This window comes from Odocoileus virginianus, chromosome 28 (assembly GCF_023699985.2).
Source record: "Odocoileus virginianus isolate 20LAN1187 ecotype Illinois chromosome 28, Ovbor_1.2, whole genome shotgun sequence".
NCBI classification, from domain to species: Eukaryota; Metazoa; Chordata; class Mammalia; order Artiodactyla; family Cervidae; genus Odocoileus; species Odocoileus virginianus.
Window position 1 is genome coordinate 15,400,354 of NC_069701.1, and position 12,006 is coordinate 15,412,359.

The following is a 12,006-nucleotide window of genomic DNA, read 5'->3' on the forward strand; positions in this document are numbered from 1 at the left end:
CGTGGGCCCTTTTACGTGGGCATTGATTCAGCCCCAGCTAAAGATACACATCCCAGTCACCATTTTTGGTTTCTCTGCTTCTCCAGTCCTGGCTTGTTACCCTTCAGCTAAGTCAGACTGTCTGAAGGCCTCCCCTGTGCTAGCTTTGAACTCCCCTAATCAGGAAGCCAGATACCCTCCAGTTAGGATGAGTAGTGGTGGCTTCCTACTTCCTGTGATAGGTGCTTCACAAAGCTTGAAATTCTGGTCCTGGGAGAATAGATTGGAGACCGCTCTGCACTGACATACTGGAATCCACTTTTCTGCTTGGTTTGAAAGCTTTCCGAGCTCCCTGAGTGAGGTGAAAGGCCGTGTGGTTTCCAAGGCTCATTAGCTCCCTGCCATCTAGACCTGGGGAGCCGAGGTGCAGCTTGGAGCAGCTCTGACTCTGCCATAACAGGGACAGAGGGTGAGAGGCACAGGAGAGTGACTTGGCTTTGGCCTCAATGTCAAAAAGAGACTAATTACTGTGAAGGAGTCAGACGCCCCTTTCCTGTGCCTCCCTCCCTTCTGGCTGCTTCCTGAAACCTGCACTGAGACTCAAAAGCCATCTGCCCAATTTTGTGGGGGAGGGAGAGAGAGCACTATATTTGAGCCAAATCATTCAAAATGCAGGGGTTTCTGGCCTGTGGAAGAGAAAGTTAAGTTGTAATTAGCCTACTGTGTGCCAGACATGGTGGCCAGCTTTATGCCCATGTATACACCTAGATAGACTTGAGTTCCTTGATGATAGAAGTAATTTAATACAATTTCTGAATCCCCAGTATGTAAGGGTACCTGTCATATAGTAGATGCTCAATATATTTTCAATTTTCAGATTCAGTCATTACTACCATTTTAGAAATGACAAAAATAAGACTCAGCTATGTGCAGTGTTTGTTTCCCGGAGCTGGGAAGTACCAGACTGGCTTTTATATCCAGCTTGCCTAAATCAAGGCTTCTGTCCTGTGCAAAATCATAGGGCCTTGAATAGTTAGGTGGAGTACCCTGCCTCAGGGCACTGGAACCTGGTGGATGCAGTCTAAAGATACATGTTCTATATGAGACTCACTGTGGGATGCAGAGACTGATCTGATGACAGCAGGGTTCTGGAGGCAACACAGGTAGACTAATAACCCTGATAAAGAAAGGTGTGCATAGAGTGCTTTGGGAAGGCAGGAGATGAAGCCGCTTCCAGTTGGGAAATTGGAAGGTGGCTTCAAGGAAGAGGTAGCATTGGAGCCAGAGTTCAACATGTAAAGACTGGGGGAAAGGAACACCTGGACCATGAAAACAGCCTGTCCAGAGGCACAGAGGGGTGAGCCCACCCCCTCTTTTAGCCATTTGTCTGGCTGGCCCCTTACATGAGCATTTCTTAAGGCAGCCGTCACATTCTTGCTCAAGTACCAACCTACATGTCACTGTGCACTTCCTGTATTTGGCCCATGTTGTCCACAGGATGGTTAGAGGATCTCTAAGATGCCTTCTCATGCTCTGACCATGAAAACTGCCCTTCTAAGTGTTCCTCCTCTTTTTCTCTGTTACCCCTAACCCTCCCAAAGGCAATTCCCTGGTTACGTCCAAGCCACTTCTTGCCCAGCATCTCCTGGCTCACCCTCCTTCTCGTCCAATTCCCCCTTAGTCCTTCATCTCCAGCTGCCTTCTTTCATCACTCTCAGCTCCCCATGTCTGCGCCTGTCTTCCGCATCCACCTTGCAAAACCCAGGATTATTCCAGCTACTCACTGTCTCTGATCTTACGGCCAGGCCTTAGAGCACCGTAACTCAAATCACATCGTGCTCACGCTGTTAGCCTCTCCTGAGTCCTTCCAGCTGCAGTTCGTCCTGTACTTTGTAAGTTCTTATGCTCAGTCCCCAAGGGGCTCTTTCAGATGTCCACATCTCTCCATCAGCCTCCTGCTCAGTGGAGGTTCCTCCTTCCCTGAGAATACCGAGGCCATGGATTAATGCTCTCTCCTCATCCTCGCCTGTGCCCTGCACAGGTCTCTGCCACTCACCTCTCCCGAGGGCACGAGGCCCTGGAAGCCTGACCTCCTGATTAGGCCCCACGTCTAGTCCTCTCCAGTTCTTGAGAGGCACCTCAGTTGCTCACACCCTTCCCTTGCTTTCCCCAGTATCTTCAAACCACCCCCCTTCCCCTGGCTCTTCTAGAATGTAAACATAAAGTGGTTGCCACATTCAGAACTTCCCTGTAGCTCAGATGGTGAAGAATCTGCCTGTCATGCAGGAGACCCGGGTTTGATCCCTGGGTTGGGAAGATCCTCTGGAGGAGGGAATGGCAGCCCTCTCCAGTACTCTTGCCTGGAGAATCCCATGGACAGAGGAGCCTGGCGGGCTGCAGTCCATGGGGTTGCAAAGTCGGACGTGAAGAGCAACTAACTCTACTACTACTCTACAAAAGGTGTTTGTGACATTAGGCACATTACATGCTGTTTGTTTCAACCCCACAGGAGCCTGAGATGTTGGTGATGAGAAGGCTATTTTGCAGATGAGAAAGCTGAGGCACAGAAAGTTGAAATAACTTGCCCAAGTCACACAATAGATGGATGGGTGGATAGATGAATGGATGGATGGATGGAAGATTGATGAATGAATGGGCAGTTAGATGGCCTGTTGACTGAACAGCCTATTGGATGATGGGTAGATGGACAGATGGATGGCCTGATGGACAGGCAGATAGATGAATGGAGGTTGAAAAGACAGATATAGGGACAAACGAAAGGAAAAGTACTGAACACAATAAACATTGAGTCAGGGTGAGAAAGGAGACTCAGATTCTGATTTCAGAGATTCTCTAGTCTAGCTGGGGTGATGATGTAATACATAATTAATAAGGACATATGTCACATTACATCTGAGGTTTTGCCTAAACCAGATCCCGCTGCTTACAGACCAAAAAAGTTGTGTTAATCATAGTCACCTTTCATTCTAGCTAAGTGCCTCTGAGCAAGTCACTTAATTTCTCCAAGCTGTTTGCTCAGTGATGATAAGGGAGTACAAATATAACTGCAGGGATGTTGTGAGAATTTAGTGAGATATTATTTATGTGCCATCAACAGTGGTTCTGTAATTTGCCCCAAATGCTGTTCGGTGTAGGGACACACTTGAAGTATCCAAGGACTTCATGAGAAATTTCCTAAGGAATTTTCAAGGACCAGGATTTCAGACAAATTCCCCAAACTGTGCACTAACTCAGGTGAGCTAGTGATGCAACAGAAAGTCCTAGTAGAAACCATTGAAAATTCAGTTCAGTTCAGTCGCTCAGTCGTGTCCGACTCGTTGCGACCCCATGGACTGCAGCACCAGAGGCCTCCCTGTCCATCACCAACTCCTGGAGCTGGCTCAAATCATGTCCATCGAGTCAGTGATGCCATTTAAAATTATTTAATGCTTATTAAAATTTCTTAAGATCACTCTAACAACCTCAGATCCTAAGCAGAATAGAACAGTTCTCACTATTATCCCTTTTAATGCCAAATACAGACTTATTACAGTCTTCCCAGGAGGGCACAGCTCAACTTTCACATCCCTGGAATTTTAAAGACAGCTTCACCTGCATCTGTCTCTTGCTCAGGAAGAAAGCACACAGATCATTGCATGGGGTCCCCTCTGTCTCCCACTTGTGTCAATTTTGAGCATCTTTCCAAGTGGAAGAAATTTTATAGGAAAATTATATATGTCTATCCCTTTAGAGGAAAGACACAGCTTCCCTTACCAGTTATTTTAATGAAGGGGATGGTAAAGTAAATCCAGACAAATTAAAACATAGCTGTGATAGGTCCCAGGCTTTGTCCAGGTTCATATGGGGATTAACATTTAATGAGAGGAGCCTGGGGCAGCCTTTCCCTCACGTATACACTTTGGAGCGCAGTTAACTAACAGCCAAACCATATATATTTCCCCAACCTCTTCATCTCTTCATCATGTGTCCACCTGCATCTGCATCATAGAAAGGGGATGGGTGTGGGCATTGGTGTGAAGAAAGATGTGAGTGAGTGTGTAAGAACTGAGACACTTTAAAGGTTGCAAGCTCCAGTCGGAGGTTGGAGAAGATAAGTTTCTAAGACAGTTAAATACAAAGGAGACTGAACTCCTGTGTGACCATATTTAAGCAAGTAAATTTGGTACAATATGGTGCCGGGATAGAGTTGAGCCAAGTGATATAACATCTCTTCCATGAGATTTTTTTTTTAATTCATCTGTTCTTTCAACAAATATTTATTGAAAGCACATTCGGTGCCAGATCTGGTGCCTGCTGCCAGGGACCCAAGATTTGAATAAATGCTAGAGCCTGCAGGCAGGCAGGCTTCTGGTCTAAAGAGAAGATAGACACAGACACCAGTGAGGTTGTGCACAGGGCGGGTGGGGAGGGGGAAGTGCTCTGGGTGTGGCTTTTCCCAGCAGAAGTGCTAAGGCGTCCTTGGCCCTGACCTGGTTCATCCCCAAGGCCCTGTACAGTTGAGTCAAGAACTTTACAGACCTGGAATGAGAACTTTAGGACAGTTAGGGCTTTCCACCTGATTTCAAGAGGAAGCCGAGGCTACACACACAGTTTTGAAGCCTGTTTCGTCTTGACTGGTGGTGCGGTGCTGTGTAACTTCATACCCGAAGCTTGAGGCCCCTGCTGGAAACTGGTTTGCTCTTCAGGGAGGTGCATCTCTTCCGGGTGACTCAGAGCTGCGCTGATACTGGGTGTCTGGTTGTTGCTGTTCAGTTGCTAAGTCATGTCTGACTGTCTGCGACCCCGTGGACTGCAGCCCACCAGGCTCCTCTGTCCTTCACTGTCTCCCAGAGTTTACTCAGATTCCTGTCCATTGCGTCAGTGACACTAGCCAACCATCTCATTCTCCGCCACCCTCTTCTCCTCCTGCCTTCAGTCTTTCCCAGCATCAGAGTCTTTTCCAGTGAGTCGGCTCTTCACATCAGGTGGCCAAAGCATTAGAGCTTCGGCTTCACCATCAGTCCTTCCAATGAATATTCAGAACCGATCTCCTTTGGGATGGACTGGTTTGATCGCCTCGCTGTCCAAAGGACTCTCAAGACTCTTCTCCAGCACCCCAATTCAAAAGCATCAATTCTTTACCACTCAGCCTTCTTTATGGCCCAACTTTCACATCTGTACATGACTACCGGAAAAACAGGATGCCTTAGGTCCCCTCAATCAGTTGTGTACATAGCAATGTGCACAGTGCAGTTTTATAGAGCACATTTCATAACACAGTTACACATTTGCCCTTTCCTTCCGTTATCACCACTACTCTCCCCATTTTGGAGGAGAAGTATGATGCAGAGAGATTAAGTAATTCTCCCAAGGACTCCACAAGAACCCAAGGACACTGGGCAGTCCAAGTCTGAATCCAGGTCTACTCTGTGGATTGTGTACTCTATAGTACATCAAAGGATTCCACCCAGGCCCCAGTCTTCTAGCATTTAGTCAGAAAGTACTGATGTTAATCACGTGATTGTCACCTAGCCTTTATCAAATGCTTGCTTGTGGCAGATATGTTACATAAGTCAGAATTCACATCTGAACCCCATTGCCACCACAGCCCGTTTCCTTTCTTATATGAATATGTGTGTGCAGTTTATATCCTGACTGTGTGCCAGGCTCCATGCTGGAAGTGAAGCTTCCATTCATCTTAACTCATTTAATTTCATTAGGTTCCATCCATCTGCCATGCTACGATGTCTCTTCTTAGAGTCAGGAAAAAGAGCCGTGTCTGTCATGCACACCATTGGATCCCCAGTGCCTGCTGGGAGCAAAGAAATTCAGCAAACAAGTCTCTGCAGTAGTCAGTGACATCCACAGTTTACAACCAAGGAAACCTGAGATTTAGGAGCTCTGACCAGAAGCTCACAGAGTGCCACTTACATTATGTAAAAGGTGCAGGAGAGGTCAAAGCAGATTCTTTCGCATCATTCTGTTTGGTTTGCACCAACCACTCTGGGAAGTTATATCTGCTTTGATGCCAATGCAGAACTGGAAAAGGAAAAGCAAAGCAGTTCCTTTTATTTCAAGGAGAAAAAATAATAATAATAGAGGAATATAAAAGCATAACAATGGGCCTACCTCTTGAGGCTGAATAAGAAAGTAGTGTCTCAGGTTTCCGCTCCCTCCACGAGGCAGCAGGTCTCCTGCACTCAGGCAGGAAGCCCATCTTCAGAGGAGAACCTCAGCCCTGACAGGTTGTGTTGCCATCAGCTAGCACCCCATAAACATCAAAGTCACCCCATTCGGGCCCCTTCCATTAAAACGTGCAAGAGCTCACAGCCCAGCTTGTAGAAGGACTGAGGGAGGGGTGCCCAGCCACCAGGCAGCCTCAGCTTTGCGCCAGGGCAGCATGTCTTGTGTAAGCTGGTGGTCAGTGGATACTGACCATTTTGTTTGGAGGATCACCCCTACGGTCTACAGAGGAGAAAAGTGCGTCCAACTGATGGGGAAACTCTGCCTAGAGAATCTCACTGCATTTCACACACAGCCAGGGTCTGGCCTGAACGTAACGAAGGATGAGCAACAGGGCCAGAAACGGGGGACATCTTCTGGAAGAACCAGAAGGTGCGCTCGGAGGAGAGCTGGCCCCTGTCCAATCTGGGTCTCAGTCTCCACATCTGTGAAATGTCCGTCCTGCAGCGGTGTGCTGAGGATTGTCAGAATGAGGCGAAAGGACCAGAGAAACACTCGACCTTGTTGAATCCCCTAATGCTCTCTGGGTCTCAGGAGCCTCACCTCTTGGAAGGAGAATAGCCAGGTGTTCACAAAGCATTGCTGTGATAGTTAATTGAGGAACTGTACGCAAAGAGGGCTTTGTACACTGTAAAACCTGATATAAGTGTTACGGTATTAAGCCAGAAGTGACTTTCCCCCACATTATCTCATTTGATCTAACACCAGCCCTCTAAGGTTGGTGAAGTGGGAATTATTTATCCTCATTTTACAGAAATGAAATAGAGATTTAGTGAATTGCATAACTGGCACCTTGAAGATTACCCAGCCAGTAAGGGACAAAGCCAAGAACAGATCCCGAGTCTGTCCGATCCTAAGATCCAGGATTCTTTATTCATTGCACAGAAGCAGAAAGGTGCTGAAGTGAGTAACAGCTGTAAATTACTCAGATGATCTTAGCAATCAGTTTGTGCTTTGTCTGCTCAACGATCTCCTGGAGGCAGAGACTGTGTCCTGTCAAGCTCTGTCCCTAGCACCAGGCACAGTTTCTGGCACAAAGCAGGCAGGCTATTACTGGAAGAATAAAGGAATCAGGATAAACTGTACATCAGGGCTGTGTCCCCTCTGGCATGGGTGCTGTCATCATTCCCATTTTGCAGAGGAAGGAAATAAAGCTCAGAGCAATTGAATCAGCTGTCTAAGGTTACAATGGGCAGAACCAAGCTTTGGAGTCATACCTGATCCCAAGTCTTTAGCTCTTTCATGCACACTGCCTCCAGGTTAATTAGTAAAAGAATGAACTACCCAGTAGCGAGGGCCTGAAGTGAGACCCTCAAATGCTGGGGAAGACCTGCCTCCTTTCTCTCAACCCCGTGACCTCTAAGTGCCCCACGGCCCCTGACACCAAGGCTTTGGCCCATACAGCCTGTCCCTCTCCAGGCCCACACCTCAATGAATAGAAGCATTGTTTGCAGTTTACTTTCACACCATAAACTGCCACCTGGAAAATGCGCTGAGTAAACCCAAATGAAGGCTAAGCTGACCTTCCCTCAAGCTCTCAGGTCAAGGTCTCTGCCAGCCCTGAGTGCAGGCCCGCCTCCGGAGGCACCTGGGTGGATTTCCTTGCAGCGCTATGCCGTAGGGGTTGAAATTTCAGACTCGAGACACGGGGAGACCCAGGGACCCGAGACTGTCAGTCTTCATCTTGAGGGAAGTCCAACACGCTGTCCGTGGGAGCAAGAAGGGAAGGAAGCTTGAAGAACATCTTGAGAAAGCCCCCTTCCTAGAGGGCTGCTGGCTGTCCTGACACTGCTCCACGGCCGCACCCTCACTCAGGGAGTTTTCACAGCAGACAGACAGGCCTGGACTGACTGACAGCCAGGCTGAGCAGGGTGTACCTGAACTGTTTTAAATTCTTTGGCACCGGTAACCACAGGCATGCACAGATTTGTTAGCCAACAAACCTTAATTAAGGGTCTTTCTGTGCCAAGAACTATCCTGGGTATCAGGCCTAGAGGCGATCAGAATTCATCCAGCCTCAGGGTGTCCTGCATCCGACAGTGAAACACACAGAAATGGAAGAGCAGTCTACCATGTCATCTGGAAAGGCACAGAGCAAGACAACCACTGCAGGGTGAATCGTGGGAGACTTCTCAGAGGAGGAGGGGGCCCAGCCCTGGGGATGGATGATGCTGTGTAACATGGAGGATGTTTACATCGGAGACTCCCACAGTCTCAGTTGCCGTCTGGTTCCCCCTGCAGTCAGTGAGGAAGCTGACACCCAGACAGGGCAGGTGACCTCCCCAAGGTCACACAGTAGATCAGTGGCTGAGCAGGCATGAACCTTGCAAACCCAGTCCTTAGACATCCAGTGACATCCATCACTGTCCTGAGAAATCTTTCTCGAGTTAGTGATCTTGCCACACCGCCTTCCATTGTCCACTTTTTTTTTTCATTGTCCACTTCTACTGGCCCTGATGGGCAGTAGAAATGCTGCAAGGCAGCATCACCAGCAAAGTCAAGGAACCTGACCAGGGTCACAAAGCTTCTGCTCCTGAACCTGGCATAGAGACCAAATCCCCTGGCTCCCGGTCAGGTCTCTTTCCTCACATTTTAGAGCAGCCTCTGTCCTCTGTGTAGCCGAGAAACCTGGTGTGGTACCATAGGCACTCCCTCCCTGTCCAGCTAGTTTGCTGGGCAAGATGTCAGGCGTAGGAACACCCCACAGACTGACACTCTTACTGTTGTTTTCTTTTTTTAAACTCTTGAACATTTTGCAGTTCAGTTCAGTCACTCAGTTGTGTCCAGCTCTCTGCGACCCTGTGGACTGCAGCACGCCAGGCGTCCCTGTCCATCACCAACTCCCAGAGCTTGCTCAAACTCATGTCCATCAAGTCAGTGATGACATTCAACCATCTCATTCTCTGTCATCCCCTTCTCCTCCTGCCTTCAGTCTTTCCCAGCATAAGGGTCTTTTCCAGTGAAATAGTTCTTCACATCAAGCGGCCAAAGTATTAGAGTTTCAGCTTCAGCATCAGTCCTTCCAGTGAATATTCAGACTGATTTCCTTTAGGATGGACTGGCTTGATCTTCTTGCAGTCCAAAGGACTCTCAAGAGTCTTCTCCAACACCACAGTTCAAAAGCGTCAATTCTTCAGTGCTCAGCTTTCTTTATGGTCCAACTCTCACATCCACACATGACTACCGGAAAATCCGTAGCTTTGACTAGATGGACCTTTATCAGTAATGTCTCTGCTTTTTAATATGCTGTCTAGGTCATAACTTTTCTTCCAAGGCGCAAGCATCTTTTAATTTCATGACTATAGTCACCATGTGCAGTGATTTTGAAGCCCAAGAATATAAAGTCTCTCACTGTTTCCATTGTTTTCCCATCTATTTGCCATGAAGTGATGGGATCGGATGCCATGATCTTCGTTTTTTGAATGTTGAGTTTTAAGCCAGCTTTTTCACTCTCCTTTTCACTTGAACATTTTAGCCATTGCCTTGTAGATTAAGATCAAAGCTCTAAGCCTCTGAGATCTAATTTTATTTTCTTTCCTTTTTCAAAAGTAGTTATACTGTTAGTAACTTTGAAATCCAGAATACAGGTTGGAAGGGGTAATGGGCAAATGCAACTTGATGCGGTGTCAGTCAGTCTAATTTGAAAGAAATTAAAGGTGTTGGGATTTTCTTTTGAAGAACATTGGGCCACAAGGCACAGAATCAAATCAAGGTCTCCATCACAGCCCTGGTCAAGAGCACCAAGGGCCCCAGTTGTTCAACCGGTTTCCTAAAAAGCAGTTGTTTTCAGAGCCTGTACAGCCTCTGCCTGTGGAACCGTGAAGCTGCCGCTGGCCTAAGCCCAGGGGGCTTGTGAATTAGGTCGTGTGTGTGTTCTGCATCATCTCACAGTCCGGCCTTTGTGAAGGGCTGGGCAACTCCACTCTGGCTGTGAAGTGCCCCCACCCCCAAGCCAGTACTGGTTTGAATGGGAGAGGCCATTTCGATGGCTCTTAGAGTTGCGGTGAAGCCATGGGCAAGAGAACAAAGCATAAACCCAGCAAAAGCCCAGAACAGCCACTCAGAGTTACCCCCACGGGGTGCGGGAGAGCCAACCTCCCTTTCATCCCACCTCAATTAGAGTCAAGGCTGGAGTGAAACGCAAGCCCCGGACCCCTCACACACCCCAGCCAAACCCACAAGCACTTGACTTGGCGATCAGGGACTCATCCTCACTGTGTTTTCACACATAACTGGTTTTTAATTAAATCTGACTTTCCCTCACATCTGTTCCGAAGGCCGGTCCCTTTTGGAAGCAGCAGGCACAAAAGTGGGGACAGGCTGGCCACAGGGAAAAGCAAAGAGGGCAGAGGCCTGCAGCCCATCCTGTTTTGATGAGGTGGGGGGCTGGGGACAGGCCTCCGCCGGGAGAACTATTCTTTCAGGGGGTCCTTGTCCACAGGGATTAGCCCCGAGCCTCCGGAACCCTGCCGGCTCACGGAGGCCGGCGGAGGGGAGCCAAGTGTGACGCTTGTTCCCCAGAAAAACTCGCTCAGTGCCTGTTCTCTCTCCTCCCCGCCCCACAGAGATCTGCGCTGCCGACTGCGGGGGCCATGGCGTCTGCGTGGGGGGCGCGTGCCGCTGCGAGGACGGCTGGATGGGGGCGGCATGCGACCAGCGCGCCTGCCACCCGCGCTGCGCGGAGCACGGGACCTGCCGCGACGGCAAGTGCGAGTGCAGCCCGGGCTGGAACGGCGAGCACTGCACCATCGGTAGGAGGGCCGGGCCGGGCCTCCGTGGGGGCCGCACGCCGCCTGCCTCTGCCGGGCACTCCGGGGGGGCCCCCATCGCATGCGGGAGCTGGGCCGAAAGTCCTTTCATCCGACGACATTATGGTCGGCTGGTCCTAGACAGCAGTTGGATTTGAATTCACCGTTGGGGGATTTGGAACCTTTTCCCTCCCACTCTGCATTTCCCGGGTCTCAACCAGCCAGTAACATACCCTGGGGCTCACCCTGCCCAGGCCAAATGGATGACAGCTGTGTGTTAAGGAGCTGGGGTTGAAGAATGAGGCCGATGACTCTACCACTGAGCAACTGTGAGCAAGGGCTAAGTGTCTCTGGCAGCCTCAGTTTGCTCACCTGTGAAACAGGGGCAAGCATGCACATAAAGAGCTGAGCACAGGCTGGCGCATCGTACTGCTTATTACATGTAGCCCATTAAATCAGATTTATGGTCTGGATGGGAGGTCTTTGTTCTAGCACTGACCCCTCCCCGCCATGGCCTCCTAGGCCAGTACTCCCGGAGAGGCCTGGAGTCCTAGAGGAAGCTTCCCGCAGGCCCCAGGCCACATCTGCAGCCCATTAGGCCTGGGGTCCCCCCCCACTCCTGTCCTCGGCTTCCGTCCTGCCTGCCTTTGTCTCCTTTCCCCTCTCCAGGGGGCTCCTCAGCACCAGCCCCTGCTGAAGCAGCACTGTTGGCAGCTTTCAAAACAAGCTGATCACTCCATTCCCTTCTTTCTGCCTTTCCTGCTGGTTTTGTTGATTTTAAACACAGCCAGACGTTTGCTTGGTTTATTATCCTGGAATGAACACTCACCAAAACGTCCTTATTGAATCAACTGGTTTGTGTATGTGTGTTTTAACTTCTTCCCCTTCCATTTTTTTTTTTTTTAAAGAAAGAATCTGTGATCAGATGGTGAGCACATGGCTTTAGGAGGCAGGACGCTGAGTGCCTCTCCAACCCTGAAAGTCCCCTCCTGAGTCTTACAGAAACTGGGAGGCAAGCCCCAAAGATTTTGAGGGA

At 49.2% G+C, this 12,006-nt stretch overlaps 1 protein-coding gene across 11 annotated transcripts in view; it reads left to right on the top strand.

Annotated features, from left to right (window-relative positions):
* TENM4 (teneurin transmembrane protein 4) overlaps window positions 1–12,006 on the top strand; it is an 861,213-nt gene that overhangs the window by 719,767 nt on the left and 129,440 nt on the right. For all 11 annotated transcript variants that reach the window (XM_070457221.1, XM_070457226.1, XM_070457220.1 and 8 more), the window contains one exon: window positions 10,788–10,973. In XM_070457221.1, the coding sequence (XP_070313322.1) occupies window positions 10,788–10,973 (186 nt within the window). The remainder of the gene's footprint in view (window positions 1–10,787; window positions 10,974–12,006) is intronic.